Here is a 23,237-nt window from a genome sequence, read left to right as displayed (position 1 = left end):
AGTACTTGTGAAAGTGCTCTGCAAAATATAAAGTGAAGTGTTAATCTTTTGTCATCATTAGCAATCCACATCCACCCTGAACTGAAGTCCCAGCAACAACACTTACTGATGATTTTCCTTAAAAACTGTAGTTAGGGAAACAGGAAAAAGCAACTTTAATGTAGATGTTGGAAAAAAATCTCTCAAAATGTAATTAAAATATTAATCACCATACAAGTTTTCTGATGAGAGAAATTAATAGAATGAAATTAATGATAGAAATGTAAGCCAACCAAACCTGGGTGATGGCTACAATAGAACAAAGTTACCAAGACAGCATTCTTGTACACAGCACCATAAAACACAAAGGAAAGAAAAAACATGGGAAAGTTTAAGGATTTCCTTTTTTAAAAACTACTTGAAAACAGAAATCCTGGGGTTAAAAGAGAAGGAAAAAAATTATACTAGCGACCAAGAAAATACAAAGTAAAACCAAACTGCTGAATAGTAACACCTAAAAAAAAGCAAAATTTGGCTCATGAGAGATTACTGTTCAATTGTTATGAAATTCTAAATATCAGACACTATCTTTAAAAATGTGAAAAGAGTTACTGTTTACTGAGTTTTAATGTGTACCACTGAGGGCATATTTGTTTAGGAGGCAGGATGTCATTACCTGTGATCACACAACCAACCAAAGGACATTCAAACGTACCACACTCCTGCCTCACACCCACGCAGCTGCTGCAGACATGCACCTGCCTGTCCACTTCACCATCACCATCACAGACCGGGGGATCAGTGACCTCACGACCACTTGGTGCCTTACCTGACCGATAGCGCTCATCTCGTGACCCTGAGGACCTTCGGCGGTGATAGCGAGTGGAAGAAGCAGGAGTGACGGGAGCCCGGCGCTCGGGAGGCAATGCTTGATCCACCCCTGGGTTAAGGGAAACAGCAAAGTAAGGTAAGGCTTTACTTGGCAGCCAGAGTTCATTCATTTGGTAAAATCATTTGGTAGAATGAAGCCCTGACTCACTGCATGCCCACAGCCAAGCTAGAGCATGCAAGGGCGTGGACGGGGGCCAGGGGACGTCATGGACACTGAACAGGAAAGGGAGAAGTGTCCCAGGCAGGGGAAGACTCACGTCCGACACTACCCTTCAGAGACCCCCACACAGGCTCCCTTATATCACACACATCTAGAACAGTCATAAGAAAAATGGAGCCCAAAGAATCAAGTTATGATCTTCTTTATATAACAAACATATAGAAAGGGCTATGTTCATTCTCGAGGAAATTTAAAATTACATTTACCATTAAGGTTACCTTTACAATAAATCTTATAGGATATCTTAACGCTACAATTCAGGTAACCAGGACTGTGCATGAATGTTCATCTTTGTTCATTCAAAATTTCTAACTCTGAATCTTACTCCCCTTGATGCGAAATAACTGAAAAATTTCTATTTCCATATGGCCATGACGAATTACCTGAAAGGATAAAACGGTCAGATAAAACTAATTTGACGGCTATTTGTCAAAAGCTGACCTAGATCTGGCGATCACGATACCAATTACCCTTGGGAACTTGGGCAGCAGGAAGCACCATCTCCATAAAACTAAGTAAGTACAGCAGGAAAGGTTTCATCATTACGCTGCAGAAGTAAAGAAATTCGGAGCACTGGGCATCAAACATTAACTGCTGAGTCTTCAGAAAAGGACCAGCAATACTTGGTAGAGAAAGTAAACCAGTGACGGCTATTTTAACAGAAACTGTTTAGGTTTTCTGTGATGGCCCCATGAGGGTTATTTATATCAGGGGTGTAATTTTTCTCTTGTGCTGGTGATTTCTACACCTCAATTCTTTTTTTTTTTTTTTTTTTTTTTTTTTAAGTAGGCTCCATGCTCAACGTGAGGCTCAAACTCACGACCCTGAGATCAACAGTTGCACACTCCACTGATTGAGCCAGCCAGGCATCCTGCTGCACCTCAGCTTCTGCTGGCATGTTTGTGGTTAATGACACGATAGGTTAACTAACTGCAGATTAACTGCATTCGGTTAACTGCATTAGAATTGTGCAGGAGACAGCCACGCCACAGTCACGTGGCGAGCTCCTGCAAGTGCTTCATCCAGTAGGCACACCAACATACATCGTTAAACTTCTTGATGACACAGCAGCTCACTGCTGCCAAACCCTGTCCAGTTATAGTCTGCAAATGATCTTTAAAAAAAAACTACTCTATTTCATCAAACAGATGCACAGAATTTATAAAATCAAGTACTATTAAGTCATAATGACAAGTGGTGGTCATTGGTGTTTACATTCGTGTTTGTAAACATGAGCTTATGATCCCTCTTAATTGCTCGTTTTAGACAACACATGACTTCTTTACATAAGTATGGCCCTCACTGTACCACGGTTAGATCATGAGTCAGTAGTGTGCCATGAACACCCTTCTATCTTAGACTTTTTTATTATTCCTGGGTTAATATTTGCATCTTTTGGTTCCATCATCTTGGTTTTCAATGGACCTCTTGCTAATTCCTTGAAAATATCCCAACAGAACTGAAACCCTTTCCAACACTTTCTCCCCCATGGGCAATCACCAACAACTTGGGGACAGTCTTTTAGTTTGGTATTCTTTCTCCCTGAAGACCCTCCTCGTGGATCCCCTCCTGCTCTAATCCAGGCTGGCTGGTCCAGACCTGCTTTACAACCACCACAGAGCATCCCTTCCTCCTGGAACTTGCTTTTGCCTAGACATCTAAGCAAAATTACAGATAAATTTGAAATTTGAAAAATGTGTAAAAAGATTTATTTGAAAGTTATGTGCATTCATGGCTTCTCATGCCAATTATTGGTGAGAAGTCAAATGTCATTCTGATGGTATACTGTTCATGAAAAATCTGTTTATTGTTTTCTTTTCTCCTCTGTCAACTTGCACAATTTTTTCTTTACTCCCACCAAAGGAGCTGCGAGTCTGTCTTCCTCCTGTGGTGGGGTTATCACCAGACCTACTGCCAGCAAGCAGATGTTTTACCTGAGCTATTGCATTTACCCGAAGAAGAGACCTCCGCTCTCCTGTCTTGTGAATCATTCGGGGCTGGAGCTGTTCTTATTCTCCAGGGCACATGCTCGGATTCAGAGAACCCCAAATCCCGAGGTTCTCAGGTCCATTTCTCCAGAGAACAAACATCTCTGGGGGAGTGGGGAAGACGTGGGTCACCTGCTTCCTAGATGCCAAGCCTCATCCTCTCCCTCTGGTGCCCATGAAAGCAGTACCATCTGCTACACGTTGCATCCCCATCATCGACCCCGATACCACAAAAACTTGCCACTGTTTCTCCCATCCGTCTGTCCTGTGGATTGACACTTCATCCACTTACAGACACATCTTGGTGCGGTTCTGGGAAGAAGAGGAGCTAAATGTGCACATTCAAGCTGCCAAGGTCTAACAGATTTATACACACAGTTAAGTCCAGCTTTCCCTCTCAGTCCTGCTACAGACCTCGGGAATTCAAGTACACTTCCCGGAATTCCATTAACCTTAACCCCGCCTGGGTCCCCTGTGGCCGTGCACCTCTGGGAAACGCAGGCGCAGCACACAGACCAGGGACCTGCACGCCTGTCCTCAGCTAATTTTGCACACAAACACTGGACATTTACCTTCATAGGCTGAAGTACACAGCTTACAACACAAGTTTTAAGAGAAATGAGTTAACTAACAAAAGGAGAATATCTTCAACAGCTCACTGGCAACAGGGCATTTTAAAAAGCTAAAATATTGGTGTGCACATTTCTGTCATTAATTTTTATCTGCCCTCACTGTGAATGAAATCTGAAGTAGCTTAAAGTATGTTCTGACAAGGAAAAGCCCTCCGTCAAATATGCAGCAACTCCAGATTAGAATTTCCACCTGTCCGCACAGGGGGACCCTGAGGTAATGAGTGAGGCGTCCTTCCCGCTGGGTGTGAGGTGGCATGCACACACGCATCTTTACTAGAACACACAGAACTCAGGATGCAGGGCACCGAGGGCCCAGGCGCCCACCACGACTGAAAATCAGCTCTCGGGACCACTGGAATGTGGGCAACAGAATGTGGGGACCAGGTCTGAGCGAGGACACTGGAAGGCCAGGGGTCTCGAGGGAGGTGGGGGAGCCCTCCAAAACCACACGAAGCCAGCACGCAAAGATTAATCCTTCTCAGGCAAACGTGTGGCGGGGACGGAGAGTGGCTCTCCGTCCCATGCTTACAAAGCACCACGTGGCAGAGACTCAGCTTCGGGTCCCACGTAAATGGAGGGACAGGGCACCAGGGACACGTCGGGCTCTGGAACCTAGCTACCCTGAGCCTCAGTTTCCCATCTGTACACAGCTCTGCCATTCTAAGTAGCATCTGAATGTTCACGGTAGCTGCCCCTTCCCTTGAGACGGGCGCCCCCTCCCGGTGCTCCCAGGTGCGCTGGGGGCTGGGTCCTTGGGGCAGAAGTCACGGGCTGCTGGGCTCTGCATGCTGGGCAGTAACACTGTCACAAGGGCAAGTCTACCTGGTCCCTGGAAGAGAAGCGGCCTCGTGATCTCGCTGCCAAACGACTCGTCCCCCGGTGACCTTCCCAGGACAAGACTGCTGCCCAGGAACGAAATCGGGGCAGCTAACAGCTGCGAGGTCGGCGGACAACGAGTGCTCCTCGGATTCTCACCCGGGAGCCAGGACGTCTGTCTGCTCATCCCCTCCCTGGGCAACGCTGCCCCGGCCCACGGGAGGACCTTGGGGAGGGCTCCTGAACCAACACGGCTGGTCTTCACGGCATGAGCAGGGCCTTGCGAGGCTCCCGCCAGGCGTCAGTTCAAACATGGCCTTCAGTGAGATTTCTCTTTCCCTCAAGAACCGCAAAGGGGCTCAAGAGGAAGGAACCCGTGGAGCCCAAGAGGAAAGAGGAAGGTGGCCAGGCAGGGAGACAGTAACCAAGCCCAGGACCCCAGCCCTCTGCCAGTGAGGCTGTCCTCAGACAGCCACACGCGAGTCCGTCCCAAATGCTTCCAACACATGAGGAAGAAAGGACTCCGCAAAGGAAATCCCTAACAACACCGTGCTGTCCCCTGAGCAACCCACCAATTCCAGTGCCAGACACTGGAAACCACATTGAGTCCTCACATTCACTCAGGAATGTGGCCACAGGGGCTCTGCGGCTCTGACATGCTGTCTGCTTTGGGCCAGGACACCTGCCGTGTAGACCACCTGGCTCATCCGGGTGTCAAATGTTCTAGAAAACATCAAGACTTCTAAATTCAGATAGCAAGGGAAATACATGAGAACACCGTGGTTCTCCACATAGTTTCAAAAGAAATCATGAAGGATTTGTGGAAGAGGACTTCAGTAAAAATGCATATGGGATTCAAAACTAGAAGACCTTGATCCAAATTCTGGTCTTATTCTTAGTCTGCGTGGAACTGGGCAAATGTCTCAGCTGCTACCTCAGCTTCCGTGTACGTTGGGGAGTAGACATGGACACGGTCACGTGTGAATGACGTTCCCTCAGGCCCTCGCTGGAACCCAAGCCTCTCTGGTCCTGTCCCCTCGCGTTCAGTGCCCGTGGATCCCAGGGCCCAGCAGGAACTCACAGCCACCCCGGGGCTCCTACACACGTGGATCCAGCTTCAGGAACCTGGTGAAATTGCGGAGGGCTTTTCCAAGTCTGCACAAAAATGATTTCTGAATTGTCCCCTTCTCTTCTAGTACCTAATTAACTCACATAGCGGTACTTACTTCTAAAATAAGTTCAATCAAGCCTTTGCAGAAGATACGCAGTACCGTTGTTACGTAAGATGAGAAACTTACTACGTTTGCTTTGTATGGACTCAGACAAGAACACAGCACAGAAAGAAATTCCATCACCTCCACAGCTGCCCCAACCGTCAGCCTGATTCTCGTTTCTGCCTCTCATAACCGAAGTTCTTGCTGAAAATCAGTATGAATTTGCTAACCATATTCCTGTCGATATACTGTAGTTTGATTAGAGACTCATTTTGTGGAAAAGTGCAGAAGATCTGGAACTTTAGAGAGCTTGATGTGCACCCAACGCACGCTCTTTGCTCACCGAGTAACAACAGAAGCTCAGAAGGGAATGAGTGCACGAGGTCAGGAGCGGGGCTGCAAATGTCTGCGTTTTTCAGATGCCCACACGAGCCAGTTCCACAGCAGACATCTTTCTCGCTGCCCAGGTGGACACTCAGACCCCACTCCCGGCTCTGCTCAGGCTGCAGAAGCTTGCACGGGAGGAGGCTTCTCGGCTCCCGTGACCCCTGGTATGGGGAAGCAGGAACTTGGCAGGTAGGACACCACTAAGAATAATGGGAAATCCATCTGACCAAACCCACAGCTGCGTGTGATAGAACAAGAGCTCGGCCAAGGAGAGAAGCAAACTGTGCACCGAGATCACGACTGTGGGTAGCTCACCTAGGACATGGGCAGTTCACCTCTCGCTGAGGAAGGCTCAGCTCCTACAGCAAGTCCATCTGGAAAAGATTCACGCCAAGTCACAGACTGGCAACCTGATTTAAAGACCTGTTTTCTCTTCCCGGGTTTAAGCTTGCACCTGACACACCGTCCGTCATGAACAGACAGCATGGCATGACCCCTCAGTGGGGGTGGTCCCCAAGGAGCCTGTCCCTCAAGCCCTGGCGGGGATGGGCTAACGTTGCTTCCGGGCCCAGGACTGCACTCTGGGAGACCCTAACTCCTGCTGCAGAATGAAGACACGGAGCTGGTGTGCAACGGGCACCGGAGGAGCAGAGACCTGGCCAGGGGCAGCTCAGGAGGCCACGGCACCCACACACTTTCTTCTCTGAGTCTCAAACAGCACCTGACTGCAGTCTGCATCCTTAAACACAAGACAAGAACATGCCTCATCATCCGGGAGACCAGAAAGGGCACAATTCACAAGCTCTGAACTCTGCCCCTTGAAGGAGACTCCTTCACAAACCTGGGGACCCAGCAGGAGCCTCGGTGGCTGGGCTTCAGATGCTGCCGCCTCCGTATGGGCCTGTCCCAGGAAAAACGATGTCAGGACAGTGTGTCTGCACTTAGAGCACCAAACACCGGGGATGCTGAGCTGAAATCCAGGATTAATGATCATAAAATACAATTCAGTTGACTAGAATGTGCAGAGGCCCCAAATTGTGTTCTCCTTTAACCTCTCAGATATGGAAACAGTGAGGAGCACGATGTGTCACCATCTACAAGTATCCAGATCGGAAATCAAAACAAAGCTGTGCTCACAGCGGAGATGCCTCCAGCACCAAGAGGTCCGTCTGCCTGGATGCTTGGGGCATCACACAGAGCTGAGCACCACGCAGACACGCTGGCTCAGCCCTCGGCGGGGCCGGCTCTGAGTGCTCCCTGCTCCACCAGAGCCTGTGAGCACCAGCACCTGCTGGACACACTGGCCTGGTGTCCACGTGGGCGCTGTGGCCAGGAGGACGCAGGGCAGGGCCCTACCTGCCACCAGCAGGTATTTGACAGGGCATCCACAGCCCAGCAGCCGGTCTGTAACGTGCAGACGGTTACTGGTTCATCCTTCCGCAAATATCTGAAAGCGCCTACCTCCTCAGGGAGAAGTGGGATGTTGTGAGGAGCGGGGCCAGAGGGCCTGTCCTAACCCCAGGGATCCTTGCAGAGGTGACATGGGAGCTGGGCCTCGAACAATGCGCTGGTGCAGAGAGGGCAAGCAGGTGCAGGAGGCCACCCTTGGAAACAGAGCACGGGACCGTCCAGCAGCAGGAAGGCCCACGGAGCTGAAGAGGGGCCAGGGCTTCTGTGTGCAAAACCTTCTGACGCAGACTCGGCTACGCTCTGCGCAGGGCCCTCGGTGTCCTTCAGCAGGAGCAAACGCGGTCAATTCACCCTCACCAAGAGGTCCCTCCACCGAGGAGGCTGTTCACGCACATCCCATGGCCAATTCCCGGGGAGCAGGAAGAGAGCAGACAGACTTGCCCTCTGGTCTCATGAGTGGAATCCACCAAGATTACTGTAACTATACAGTCATGGGAAATCCTTGAACACAATGCCACCTGGCCGTTGACAGAAAAGCAAGATGGGCACACATGGGACTGGCACTACAGAAACCACCCTCCACGGAGAAACATGCACAGAGTCACAGGGAAAGTCAATCTCCTGACATACATGCTGTGAGAAACAGGGACTCTGGTCCTGGGAACTCTATTTCAGTAACAGTGGAATTTGACGGCATGACCTTGTCCCAGAAGCAGCAGGGACTTGGTTGTCGAAGCCAGCTCTGGTGCTCAGATGTGCCCACAGAGACTGGCAGCAAGTGGGTTTGTGTTCTGTTTTTAAAGTTTTATCAGGTTTGGGGATTAATGAAAGTGACACTAGGACCAGGACCCAATGGGTCAGTCTTAAGTAATATTTTCTCCTTGAAAATGATTTTTAGTGTATTTTCCTGACTCCTTCTTTCCTTTCTAGCTCCTGGCACAGTTTTTCTCCTCTAGATTTAGGGAAGCACTCAACATTGCGCTCCCCAAAGACAACGTATCTTCTGGGGCACCTGGTACCACCAGGTGTCCAAAGAGGAAAACCAGGAGACAGATTGCTTCCGCAGCACGTTCCCTGGGATGGACTAACGCCCGGGACTCCGACCCGAGTGCTCACAAATGCCCATACAAGCCACTCTAATTCAGAACTGTGTGTCCCAAACGACATCTTAGAAATGTTTTTAGAATACTTTCTAGAAGTGTTAATATTTTCTCTGACAAATAAAAATAATGTTAAAAAAAAAAAAAAAAGGTTCACAAAACACAAACGCCCTTAGAGGAACGTGCTCAGCAGGATAAGGTGACTGACTACACACCAGACGCTTCTCCTGAGATCCTAGCCCCAAAGCGTCACTTCTCAGACTGGGCACGTCAAGAAAGCAAGCTCGGACTCAGAACCCTCTGCTCTCGTGCTACTTCCCCAGAGTTCTACAGAATGAACGACCGTTCACACGATTTCTCAGAAATAATGACTAGCAGTGAAAACTGCAAAACTGGCTGGAATCTGCTCTCCTTAGTCTAGAACCATGGGGAACCCGCCTTCCCTTCCTGGGGGGCCCGGGGGGTGGGGAACGGGACACAAGGCCCCCAGAGCTGCATCTCCAAGCAGGCTGCCTCCTCCTCACGTCTCAGTCAGGTGCGGGAGGCTCCTGTGAACTGTGAAGCGGACCCCGCGGCTCACGTCCGACTCCACTGGCCCCTCACCCACCTGCCCCTCCCCGTCAGGGGCCCAGAGAAGAGGGACTGGAGCCCCAGCAGAGGCCTCGTCTGAGACCCTAAGGCCAAGGCAACATTAAACATCTCTTTTCATTTCTTCATGATTTTCAAATAATGGCCTTTATTTGGGATAAATCCCTAAAGATAGACCTAAAGCGTACCAATGCTCATTTTCTTGTACTAAAAGATGAATTGAACTCATTCTTTGAGCTTCTTATATTCAAAAGATTGCCCACGAAAGTAACTGTGGTCTCCGAATGGGAATACACTGTACAATCACTGGCTCAATTTTTCTACGTCCCTTTGGAAACAGGATCATGCTGCCGTGTGGACCTCGCTCTCTAGCAGAGCTCAGGGCCACGGCGGCCCGATACTCCCTCGAGGAGACCAGACCCCCACAGTAGCGGAAGACCAACCATTGCAACAAGAATTTTAGGGTTTGTCATGCAATCTTCTTTCTCAAGTGTTCCTAAGTGGTGCCCCAACTGTGAAAATAGGGTTGTACAACACAGTATTACATCTTCAGAGAAAAGACTGCGAACTGGGCCCGAGGCCGCGGGACAGTCGGGGTGTGGGGACTGGGACACGTGGCCCCCGGTGAGTGGCGGGAGCCCGTCAGGAGGATGGGGCTTGCCTGGAACCCCGCCTGCACCCGCACGCGGCTGTGTGAGAAAACCCGCCAGCGTCGCCCACACGGGGAGTTCACGGCACGGCAGGTGGGAGGTCGGCCTCCGGCCCTGCGGGGGGTCTCTCTCAGTGGAGTGCGCTCACCGAAGCGAAAGTAAAACAGCGGCCGGTTCCCCGCGGTGCTGGCCGCCCGCTCTCTGACCGCGGCTTCTCGGATGTCACACACCCCGATGTTGCCGGAGTGCAGCGCTCTTCCCGGGGCTCCTTCACTGTGCTGCAGTCTACACCGGACCACGGCAGCTCCGTTCGCTGCTGTAACAAGTTGAGAAAAACTAATTAATGCAAACTTTTGGTTTTTTTAAAAAATTTGTTACAGCACTGAGCAGAGCTGCCGCCCCCATGCAGAACAGCACAAAGAACACCAAAGGACCACGCGACACGGGGCCACCCTCAACGCCCAGCCAGCACGGCCAGCCGCATCCTCCGCGGCTCAACAGCATCTCCTGGGAACGCACAGACCTGCTTCCGTTTCACTTCTGTTTGGTCTGTCCCAGAAACTAAAAGCCCACAATGTCAGGAGCCTACAGTCCGCCCCGGCAGCCCTCCTCCAAGACATGGGGGCAGTCCCTGCAGGAAGGAATCACACGGACCCGCCACGGAGTCTGCCGTCAGCCTGGCAGTCCTGCTGGAAGACCGTCTGGTCATCTGCCCACATCTGCTCTAAAAGCCTTCCACACGTGGGTGTCCGCCAGCCAAAAATCGGACTCACTTTCAATTCACTGAATAGAACAGAGCTTCTTCCTTCCAGAAGCCAGACAACAGGGAAATCCAGCCCATCGGCTAAGTCAGGCCAACACAACAGGTCCACCTTCACGTTAACTTTCTCAAATATCAAGCAAAGAAAGAAAAATACACAAAATCAAAACAAAACTACAAGCACAACAGAAACTCCACACACAAATTCAGTTCCCTGGATTGTGAGCCGTGCGAACCACCCCTCACCGTGCTAATGGAACACTAGCTGGGGGTGTCACAGGAGGGCAGAGGGACAGAGTGGATCTGTGTGCCATGCGCACCTGCAGACGTAAACCTCTCTACCAGAAGCTCCTGAGCTGGGCTTGAAACAAATCGTTTCAACAGTGAAAACTATAGAGTTCAGGAAGCACCTGCAAAATTCAGGTTGCTTTCCTTTTTCGTTGAGGACTTGGGTCAGATTTAAGCCATTCCTAAAACCTAGCAGATTCTCAGGGTCACCTCCAATTGAACTATGCTTCAATCAGAACTAAAGGGCCACAACTCCAGCCTGGGAGCATGTTTTCTCCTGAAATGTGCAGAACGCAGGTCAAGTGCACAGAGATTCTACAAACCTGCACCCAGGAAACACTTGAATGAAACAGACTTTGTACTTCAGGGAAGAATCCACCGCATTTTATGATCACATTTCAGAACACAACCAACCTTTACCAAGTCATAGCCCCATGCGGGGTACTCTAGATTCTAGATCTGCCCCCTCATGACAGCAACAAAAACCTTGGGTTAATTTAAACTAGAGTCAATGGCAATAATTTTTAATTCACTAAACCAAAAGTCATGTTTACATCGTAAGTGCTTTCATATTTGTTTATAATAAGCATTTTAGAGTAATCGATGTATTCTTGCCTTCTGTAGATGAAAGACCTATTAAATTAGGCACATTTACAGAAGAGCCCATGTGCCTCCTGCGTCCACAAAACATGTGCAATCACAGAGGAGTCCTGTGTGGCCAGTGCCACATCAGAAGTGTGACCTTTGTGCAGATTGGGCATGAGAAAGGGTTTGCACTCAGCGGTTTCTCTTGCATGTTACACTGAACTCTTAAAATCAGATGCTTTATGTACTCATGGAGGGTACGTACTCGGAGGCTGGGGCAGGTAGGCTCCGATGAGTTTTGACCTCTTCTTTTCATACCCTTTTTGGGTGATGTCACCTGGAAGAGAAGGAAAGAGACATTCAGAATGGCCTCAGTGACGAGTGGGTCGCTCTTCAGATTCTAAGACACCGCAAGTTACATCTTTTGTGTCTTCTGTTTGCCTTTTAATTATAATTTAAAGAATAAAGGACCTTGTCATTCACCTTGGCCCTCCCCTGCCCTCAAATAGTCATTTAAGTTACATAAAAATCCTTGGTAGGCTCCTGCTTGTCCCAGCCCCTCCCTGCGAGGTCTCGGCTCCCACAGGACCCAGAATTAGTCTGTGATCTTGTTCACACCGGCCAAGCAGAAAGCCTTCCAGTCTGCATGGCTCTCACTAGCTTAGCCAAAGAGACACTGCAGGCATCGATGCTGGGGACAGCCACCCAAATCGTGCTGATCAGCATCTTCCTCCACGGACCAACCCGGCTGGGCAGTCCCAAGGACACCAAACTGCTCGGGTGTTTATGAAAATAAGTGACTCAGACCAAATGAAACATGAAATAAAGCAGGAGAATGTGGGAACTACAGAAATCTAAAGTATGTGAGCAAGGTGCTCATCCTTAAAGCAAAAATTGAAATGTTAAAGCCAGAGGTTCACATGCAGAAAAGCAAGGGGTATACACGCTGACGTTTTCCCCAAGTGCTCAGTACCTAGGACAAAGCAACCCGTGGAACACACAACAGCCTTTTCTAATTTTAAGTGCTAATACACAAAATGAGTATTTTGTAGCATTTTTCCCCCAATATTCTGATCAAATCATCATTCCCAGAAGAGCTAAACAGTCAAGTTTTAATAAAAATACAGATTGGTGAATTTGCTTTTTCTGATGACATACGCTCACTAAATTTGAGCAAACCATAAAGCACCCTGAGTGTATGCTGACTGACCCGACAAACTCACAGCTCCCACTGTGAGTCGTGTGCACCCCATGAAACGCACACCTTGTTTTAAACAACAGAAGTCTGTGGAAAACGTTGTCTGCTATCAACCGGCAAGCAGCCTGACGCTATCAGCATGTCCGTGGGCCACCGTGGATGAGCAACACTCACCGCATGGCCCTCCGGTGAACACGCACTACGGCTGGGCCCACACCCACCCTCAGCATCGAGGCTGCTCGGCTGCTTTGGGACGTGCTCCATCCAAGCCCCCATTTTATTTATTTATTTTTAAAGATTTTATTTATTTATTTGAGATAGAGCAAGAGAGAGAGAGAGCACGAACAAGAGGGAGGGTCAGAGAGAGAAGCAGATTCCCCGCTGAGCACAGAGCCTGACATGGGGCTCGATCCCAGGACCCTGGGATCATGACCTGAGCCGAAGGCAGATGCTTAACCGACTGAGCCACCCAGGCGCCTCTCAAACTCCCCATTTTAAAAGGATGCCTAAAATCTCAATAACCAAAAACCCCATGTGCACACACACTCTGGAGCGTGTTTGCAATTTCAGGAAAAAGGACTAAGTTTTTGACTTAGGTCACTGGCTGAGAAGTGTTGGTCACGGGTCACACCTTCTGATTCCTGGCCACGACCAGTACACCTCTTGTCACGTTAAAGACAAGAAAACATCTTTGAGGAAACAGCATAAAACCAATCTGCAGAAGAACCACCACCGGGATAGGGAAGTGCTGTGGCTAGCGGGGACCACACGGGGGTCAGAGGCGGACAGGTCCCCCAGGCTGCTTCACATCAGCCTGCCTGAGCACAGGGGACAGCGAAGCTCCCAGTCCTGCTCCCAGTCAGAGAGGAACGTTCTGCCCTTAGAGGACACGGCAGTAGACACCAGAGGCTTCTCCCAGCCCTGCGGACCCTGAGAAGCAGTTCCCTGTGGGCTCCCTGTCCCTCACTCCCCATGCTCCCCCCACAGCTCTCTGAGCACAGTGCCGGTGAGGAATCAGTTCATTTCCTGCTTCTTCATCCTCCACAGCGCATTTCCCCAATTCAGAGCCCGTCTGCTCCCTGCAAGGGAGAGGCCAGGACATCAGGGACGGGCAGAGGGGCACACAGGTGAGGGCGGACCATGGGGCCACAGTGGTCCTGAGCGGCCCCCTTCCCTGGCCATCCCCCGGCCTCCCAGTGGCTCTGCACAATTCCAGGCCCAATCCCAGCCTGAGTAAACCAGCACCTTTCACGGTTTGCGCTGCACCCAAAATTCAGCTCATGTTTTAAAAATGTCTCAGATGGGGCACCTGGCTGGCTCAGTCAATAGATTATGCGACTCTTAGAGTTCGAGCCCCACGTTGGGCGTAGAGATTACTTTGAATGAATGAATAAATAAGGAATAGAAATACATTTGCAGGAGCACCTGGGTGGCTCAGTTGGTGACGCATCTGCCTTCAGTTCAGGTCATGATCCCGGGGTCCTGGATCGAGCCTCGAGTCGGGCTCCCCTCTCAGGGGGGAGCCTGCTTCTTCCTCTCACTGTCCCTCTATGCGCTCTCTTGCTCTCTCCTCTCAAATAAAATCTTTTAAAAAGTCCCAGAAGAACATGTAAGTATAGGGGGAGGAGGTCCTCACTTAATTTTCGGCATAGGACAACTTCAAAGGAATATCAGTTTTTACTGTCTTACTTCGGGAAGCTCCAATTATTAAGACCTTAGGCCTCAGGAAAACAAGCCTTTTCCTGGTGAAACCAGGACTGTCCATGGAATTGGAAGAGGTCAGTGTCAGTCCCGCAAAGGCATATCCACACAGTTCCCGGCCCTGCGCAAGTCCCCAGCCCTGCACAGAAAGGGCTTGGCAGCGGGAGGAGTCCCTGCTTCCGAGCGGGCGAGTCATGTTGGCCCCACTATGAAACCATGCTCAGAAGCAACCGGCTCACAGGGGATTTCCAGATACCACTCTCAGAGACCCCAGGTTGCTAACAGCTCTTAAAACCCTTAAGTGTGGAAAGACAGACACTTTTTATTCGGTAACTTCGTCTAAATCAGGGGTTGCCAACTACAAATGCAGCTTGTGGACTGTTTTTGCAAAGGAGGCTTGCCGGGCACGTAGCTGTGCTCCTTCGTGTGCACCACAACCCGGACCGCAGTGCTTCCCAGCCACTGTCCCACGACCCTGAATACCTTTAGTCCTTGTAACAACAGGTTTCACAGGTAAGAAACAGACACCTATCGTGCTCATGTTTCTCGCCCAGGGCCCCAGATCTACGAAGAAAACACACTCTGACCAAATCTCAAACGACTTCCCATCGAAGCCACACCTGGAACCTTGCACCCCGCAGGTGTGGATGTGGTCGGTGACCCCGCCACCTGCCCAGGACACGCCCCCCGCGTCAGAGCCCTCCCAGCCTTGGCTCCAGCCGTGGCTGGGCTTTCCTCACGTGGCCTGGATGGCTGCTTACGGTCTCTGTCACAGATTCGAGTGGCTTATCCTCAAACCCAGGGCATGAAGCCTTCACGGGCCAGCGTCCTGCAGAGCCGAGCCCCAGTCCCGCTGGTTCACAAGCTGCACTGTGCATGGATGTCACAGCAACTCCAGTAACCAGCTGGACGCAGTCTGTGTGCATCCGCAGGACAAACAGAGGGTCACTGGAGAGGACCCTCCATGACCCCATTATTAACGTGTCTGGGACACAGCTGGTGCGCGTGCTCCCCAAGAGGATCCAGTGCCTGTGGCAAGGGGCCAGGGTCATTTGGGCATCCCAAGCATCAGGGCTGAAAATGCCCTTGCTACTTTTCTCCTCCGTGGAGAAAGTCTGTTATCTGTAACTCTGCAACTACTTGAGCATCTGGTAGACAGCAGTCCCATGGATTAGCGGTAACGACCTCTCTCTGCAAATTTATATAAGCAGACTTTCTAGCTGGGGGCTCTTCCATTTGGCCCTGGTTCTGAAGCATCCAGTGACGATTTCTGTGCAGGTAGGTTGAGAAAGAGTAGATCGATGATTGATACATGGAAGAAAGACGGATGGGCAGAAGGAAAAAGGGTGAAGGGACACACAGGATGGATCCAAGGGGCTGGCTTTACACACAACTTGCCCTCCTGGACCACTCCCGGGGCTCCACCCCAGGCTGACCTACATTCAACGCCACGATGTCACCATGACAACACAGCTTCTCCATCATCTTCCATCAGTTCAGGCTGAAGGATTGATGGGCGCCCCCTTCTCCTCCTCACCCTGGATCTGCAACGAGCACACAGCCTTCAGGGTAAAACTATAAATCTGAGGCACAAGGCTGTCTGCGAGAGGAGCCATCCTCCCTGCCACGTGTCTGAGCAAGAGTTTATTTAACATCTGTGGTGCCCCAAGGACTGTCCCACAGCTGACAGCAGGTTGGTGAATGCTCGCTCACTGTAGAAGCGAAAGACCATGTTAGTCCAGGGACACCAACCACAGGACCCCGTGCTTGAGTATTCACCATGTACAACCCAAATGGTGTATTTCCATGCTTCTTAGCTCGAGACACCTGTCCACCTAACACCCTTTCATTTCAGGAGTAAGGACACAGGACAGAAAAGTGCAGAAATCATCTCTCCTCAGTGAGGAGAAAATAAAAGTGATCTTTTGAAATACTTCCCATTTTATCAAGAGTATTTAAATTATTATCCTTAAAGAAGCACTTTAAGACTTAAAATTCAGCAGGAGAAATTAAAGTCATGTGTTCTGTTACAAAGAGAAAAGATTTGCAGACAAGTCTTAAATTTAAAGTGAAAACCCAAGTAAAGCAAAACCACCAATACACAGCTGAGTAACACGGAGATCACTCTTCTCCTCTTCCCCAAAGGAAGCATCCTCTTACTCATACCGTAGCCCAGACTTCCAAGCAAACCCCAAGTCCTAGAAAAGGGAAGGTCAAGCAAATGCCAGACTGAAGTGGACACTGCAGGGCCCCCATCTGTCCAACCTGGCCTCACTCCAGAAACTCGGGCCCCCCAGGGATCTGTGCAGAGCCACCCGCCCTGTGATGCCTGACCGAGATGGGAAAGCGCGGACAGCCATGGGATCTCCAGGTGACCGGACGTGCCCCAGAGTGGACCGCATGCCACGAGCTACCTCCACGCTGGGATCATTCAGGGTAAACCGACCAGCCTAGCAGGATGCTTTCCATTCCTGGTGTCAGGACTATTTCTTCTTTTGAAGCTGGAACGAATGCTTTGTATAACAAAGCAATCATTCCCATGTTTGGAATTTCACGGCTGTCAGGAACCTTCCTAACATCCCTCTAAGCTGATGGCTTTATAAGGTATAGGGAGCACCCTGGAAGGCACTCTCCCTCTGGCCCGGCTGCTGAAGGCGTGTTAGCCGGCTCTGTGCTGAGCTCTTCTTCATGCAGAAAGAGACTGTGACGTCCGTGCACGCACCCACCTGCTCAGGGAGTGGAAGCAGGTGGACCTGGGACCCTTCTGTCTGTGGCAACGTGGTCTCGTTGCTACCACTCTTTTGGACCCGTGGCCACGTCTTGTCTCACTAAGGGCAGGGAATGAGGGAAGACATACAAACTGTTGCATCCAAGAAATGGTTCTTGGTCGTAACATGAGATACATCAGCTGGAGGGAAATGCTTGGTGCCTCTGAGCCTCAGGAGATGGCAAAGTGCATCTCTGCAGGCAACTCTGAGCAAAGCAAACCGGCCACGTGCCCGGCCACTTCTCCAGATGGTCAGGCATGGTGATGCAAGCCCGCCGCTCCTCCTCCTTGAAGCGAGGAGCCACACTGCCCTCCACATTTGGATGAGGTACAACACAGCACAGAGTCACCTTGACCTTCAGGAGACCCAGAATCTGACTGGAGCCATGCTACTGCTCAGCAAGGATCCCCCACCCGCCCCACCTGTGGCTCTCACCTGCACCCAGTCTCGACCTCAGAACTTCGGAACACCATGTAAAGGGTCCGGAGTTTTATTCCCATTCATTCCTTCATCCAGCAAATATTTATTAACACCTACGATGGGCCAGGCAATCGGTAGAGGGTAGTAAAGAAAACAGCCCCACCACTAAATGTTTGCTCAATGAAAGATTAGGTAAATAACAGTTCTATTTTCACTTTGAAACTTTTTTAAAGGTCAAAATAGGGGCATCTGGGTGGCTTGGCTGGTTAAGCATCCAACTCTTGGTTTCAGCTCAGGTCATGATCTCAGGTCGTAAGATCAAGCCCTGTGTTGGGCTCCCTGCTCAGCTTGGAGTCGGCCTGAGATCCTCTCCCTCTGCCCCTCCCCGCTGTGCGTGTGCATGTGTTCTCTCTCTCTCCCCAAAATAAATAAATCTTTAAACAACAAACAAACAAAAAGTGAAAACAAAGTAGTGACTAAGTTAATGATTTCAATGACATTCTTAAATTGCCCCATCTGGCCAAGTAATGGGAAACAAAACTAGAGATGGAGTTTGTGTTAGAAAGAGTGAGAATGGCTGAATATGACCTCCCTCTTGTTGGTGTCAAGATACAGAATGTGCAAAGATTTTTAAATCATTTTATTTTCAAATTATAAATACATATACATACATGTATACACATACATATATACATATACACACATACATACATACAAACATTTATTTATTTTAATCCTACTTTCTAAAACAATGGCTCAGTTCTAAAAACAACTGCTGTTAATTTGAAGGATCTGGGGGATGGGGAGGAGAAAGGAGGGCAGATATACTGGAAGACGTGTAGACGTGTGATAGGCTAGTTATTTCAGGTAATTTTATACAGTCATTATTTCTCTTTGTGAGACCAATGAGCTGCAGGAGTTCCTGCAGCAAACATGCTGAGGCTTCCTGTGTGCAAACTCATTTGCAAGCAAAGCCAAAAATACTGAGTTGTTGGGAATAAAACATCTGGATACATCTGGATAGTCCCGGCACATAATATGTGGCAATTATTAAAAATACATGTTATTCACTGAGGCTGTTGGAATCAAGAAACCTCTGCTGGGTATTTGAGTACACAGGTGTTTAAAGTTAATTTTTTAATCTTTACAAAGTAACATATGTTGGCACCGTATATCCCAATCCTAGAGGAAAGAGGAGCACAAAGAAAGAAAAAAAACCCACTTCATATAAAATAAGAAAAAATAAGCAGTAACCAAAGTCTAAATCAAACTACAAAACTGGCTTGCACATGGGGTCATGTTGCAGGTTAGCTTGCAAAGCAAAGCAGCTCAGAGAAGCCAAGGGCCAGGGTGGAAAAGTACAAAAGTGAAATTATACTTCCCTTCCACACCTGCTACATGCCAGGCAGTGTTCTCCGGGCCTGGCAACAGCAGAATACAAAACATAAAACCCTTGTCCTCATGGCACTTGAATCCAAATTCTCCCATGGTAACAACTTCTCCATCATCCACATGCCATGCATCAGCCACCTGTATGTCAAGCTCCACCACTGCTAACGACTGGTCACCGCACAGAAAGTGAGATTATTAGGAGGGAAAATTTGGAACGAAGCCTGCATGAATCTTGATTGCTAAATGAGCTAAAATGAGATTTGGATGAACTGAACAAACCTACCATGAACTTTCAAGAGACAGTAAAAAGTATTTCCAACTGAACAAAAATGAAAACCAAAATGTGTGGAATATAGCCAAAATAGTGATTAGTTGCACACTTGCCGCATTAAAGGTTTCTATCTGAAAAGAAAGGCCTCAAGTCACTAATCTAAGCTTCGACCTTAAGAAAATAGAAAAAAAAATATATAAATAAACCCCAAACAAGTGAAAGCAAAGAAATAAGGAAAGCCAGAAATCAAAGAAATTAAAAACAGAAAAAAAGAAAAATCAGTCAAATCAAAAGCCTACATAGAAAATCCCAAGGAATCTACAAAATTAACTCCTAGATTTATTAACTGACTTTAGCAAGGTCACAACATACAAAATCAGATCATATTACTATATACTAGCAACAAATATTTGGGACTAAAATTTTAAAAACGTTTTACATTTACATATCATTCACAGTAGCTACATAAACAAGAAGTATTTAGCTATAAATATAACAAAACATGCAAAATGTGTATGGGATCTGTGGGATCATGGAGAATCTGTATGCTGAGAAGTACAAAATGGGGAAGAAAGAAATAAAAAAAGATCCATACAGATTGAGACACACACCGTGTCCACGGAATGGAAAACTCAGCATAATAAAGATGTCAATACTCTCCAAATTAATGGATCGATTGAACGTGATCAAATTAAAATCCTAGCAGAATTTTTTTTAGATATACACAAGCTAATTCTACAAGTTATATGAAAAGTCATAAGAACTACAATAGCAAAAAATTGATAGAGAATAAAGTTGGAGAATTCATACTACCTGATTTAAGATTTATCACAAAGTTAACAATAATTGAAACAACGTGGTATTGGCAAACAAACCTACAAATAGACACAAATATGACTGATTGCTTTTTGACAAAGGTGCAAAATGAATTAAATAGAGAAAGGAGAGTCTTTTCATCATGATGCTAGAATAAATGGACATCTATATGCAAAAAAAAAAAGAATCTCAAGCTAACCCTCACAGCTTCTATAAAAATTAACTCAAAATGGGTATTAGATCTAAATGTAAAACAAAACTAAAATTTTACAAGAGAACACGGGAAAATCGTCATGAGTTTGGGTTAGCAAAGAATAGAAGCATTAAAAAAGAGTGGACTTTTTTAAAATTTAGAAATTTGTTCTGAAAAAGGCACTCCTAACAGAATAAAAACTAAGCTAGGAGAAAGTGTTTTCAAACCATACCTCTAACAAAGGACAGACAGCATCCCCATGAAGAACCTGGCAAAGGCTTGAACAGACCCTTCCATGGTGTGGATAAGCAGCTTGCCAGTAAGCAAAAGAAAACTCACAGATCTGGACACCAAAAAGAGAGTCAGTTTTCCCTTCCCTAGATGTTAATTTTAAAAACAAGACAAAATCCTATCAAGAAGAGTAGATGTGGCATCCTGTGCTATAAGGCATGGGGTTTCCAAGCCGGCAGAAAACCAGGAGGGGTCCCCCACTCAGAGCACCACCTGCCTACCCCAGACAGCACCCAGCTGGGCACCTGCAGAGCCCATGGTTTGTGCACAAGGAAAGAGAAAACAATTTCAACAACATTCACAAGTATTTCTCCAGCTCTTAACTTCCTGTTCAACTGGAAAGGGACCTACATTTTGATGGACCTTTCACAGAAAATTAGGTTGCACTGCTAACACTTTTTAATTCCTTTCAAGAAGAATATTCCTGCCTTGTTCTCCCCCTAAGGTTTTCATAAAGACTCTCTACACACCTGATAAACTCTGCAGCCCATAATGGCTTTCCATCTGGACCCAGGGACTCAGCCTAAACTTCTGCGTCTCTGACTTCAAAGCCAAGTCAAAAGGCACATTCCCACAGTGATTCTTTCACCTGAGAATTACACTCTGGTTTCCTGATCACGCTTAACTGAGAAAGTCAACTCCTTTCTATTTTTGGGTAACAGATAAAACCGGTTTATCTTTGTGAACGAAGAGACCATTGCATAGGAAGACCTCCCCCTTTGTCTTCTGGAAGCATGCAGACCCCACACCTCAGCCTCCACCCCCAGTGCCTGCCTGACCAGAGTAAGAGCGAACAACAGAGAATATTTATCCCCCAGGCTCCATGATGCATGTAAGTCATTATCAAATCACTGCTGGGCAGAAATCTGTTCAAAAGCTCTGCAGAAGATACAGACCACACTCCAACAGACACAGGAGGACAGCCACCACAAGGAGGAGGGTGTTTGCTCCCACACCCCAGGTCAGAGCTGCTTCCTGATCCCTTCACTCAGAAGGGCAAGGGCGAGCCCTCCCAAACACACTGTGACCTGCTGTTATGGGGTGAAGTTTTGAAGTTTTGGGGTGAAAATACAGTGTGTGGTTCAGCACCAAACTGTGAGGATTTCATTGCCAGCATCCACGTGAGAATCAAGTCAGTAAAAGATGAATAAAAACAGGATCCTAAAGCCACAGGATGCCAATTCGGAGGAAAATACCCTGAAAACTCAGTGACCTAAATTATGAATAATGAGACTTTTTCCTGGTATTTTGTGTTATCTTACTCGGCAACTAAATAACTCAGTGTATCTTCCCTTTTTTTTTTAAAGGAAGCATAACATAAAGACTGAGTAATAAGACGTGACAGCTAACCTGGTTCTTTTCAGCTTCATATTAAAAAGAGGAAACAAACCAAAATTCCTGAGACATCACACCTTAGGCTTGCATTGTCCTTTTCCTTAGATGGCGAACCCTCAGCATCCCAAACAGCACCCCAAGGGAAGCTCTTTACATTTCTGTTTCTTGACACTCAGAGCCCCTTTCAGAGCTCGTGTGAATGAGTGGTGCTGGGTTTAATGCCTTCATTCATTCAAACATCTGAGGATGTGACTTAGCAGACCCTGCAGGTGAACGGGGTCCTACTCCTGCCGCAGGAGGCCAGGCACTCACAGGACATGCATCCGAGCCTCTGTTGCAGCACCTGCTCGCCGCTCGGGAGCGGGCCCACCCCGGAGGAGGAAGGGATCCAGCTACACGGAGAGCACCCTTGTCTGTCGTGGCTACTGGGGGCTCTGAGGAGCGATTACAATTCCAAACTGTTAAAGGCAACACCCAATAAACAAAAAAGGGATTAGTAACACTCCTCAATAGCTCCAACCCCTTTGAACACTCTGTAGCCACAAACACATGAGCTGGGGACACGCCGCAGAGGAGATGGGGCTGCCTCTGTCCTGCGCGGCCACACGTGAGCCGGCCACAATCGGGGTAAGGCCGCCAGCTTCTCGATCTATTAACCTCACCCCTCGCAGCACAGCCCCAGCCCAGAAAAAATGCATCAAGCTTTCCCTTCTTGCTGTGTATCGTGACAACCGTAAGTATACTAAATATGCACTCTATCATGAGGATCATTCCATAATGTACAAAAATATCAAATACACCCAAAACTAATAGGATATTGTATGTCCATTATACCTCAACAAAATACCACTGTAAGGAGTAAGAAGGATTGGCGAGCGGTTCTCTTTTTCAAAGAAAAGGGAGGGAGCTACAGCAGAGCACCACAGGCATCTACAGCATCGAGTGTCGGCCCGAGGAGATGGAACGGAGGTTAACGGGGCAGGGGTGCGTGGCAGCTAAGCCCGCTCGTGTGCGGGGGGCACAGCTGGGTGAGGACTGTCATTAATATGGTGCCACCACGGTGCGCAGTCCAGCTCACTCCCACACGCAGCCCCTCAGGAGACACATCTGGACAAACTCGTGAAACACTCAGTCCCAACTCGCCGGAACACGATCGTGGATGAATACCAGCCAGTACTCTAACCCTCTGTATCCCCCAAATGCAGGATTTTAGTCTAAACGAGCGTAACTGAGTGTGTAAGATTTACGAAAAGTAGACAGGCTCAGTGAGGCTCGAAGAAACCACGGCAGAACTGTTTTCCTGCCCCTGTCTCTCGTATAAAGTTTGCTACTCAAATTAAACAT

At 48.3% G+C, this 23,237-nt stretch overlaps 1 protein-coding gene across 1 annotated transcript in view; it reads right to left on the bottom strand.

The window, feature by feature from the left end:
- The window catches only part of DIP2C (disco interacting protein 2 homolog C), a 192,287-nt gene extending 181,315 nt beyond the window's left edge, over positions 1-10,972 (bottom strand). Inside the window, exons 1-3 of the mRNA XM_035022453.1 lie at positions 10,530-10,972; positions 10,024-10,191; positions 809-919 (exon numbers count right to left, since the gene is read on the bottom strand). Coding sequence (XP_034878344.1) covers positions 809-919; positions 10,024-10,191; positions 10,530-10,584 — 334 coding nt within the window. The 5' untranslated portion in view covers positions 10,585-10,972. The remainder of the gene's footprint in view (positions 1-808; positions 920-10,023; positions 10,192-10,529) is intronic.
- Positions 10,973-23,237: the final 12,265 nt, after the last annotated feature.

Source organism: Mirounga leonina, unplaced genomic scaffold (assembly GCF_011800145.1).
Source record: "Mirounga leonina isolate KUSES-001 unplaced genomic scaffold, KU_Mleo_1.0 Mir_175, whole genome shotgun sequence".
Taxonomy (NCBI): domain Eukaryota; kingdom Metazoa; phylum Chordata; class Mammalia; order Carnivora; family Phocidae; genus Mirounga; species Mirounga leonina.
This window is presented reverse-complemented; position numbering and strand designations above follow the sequence as displayed.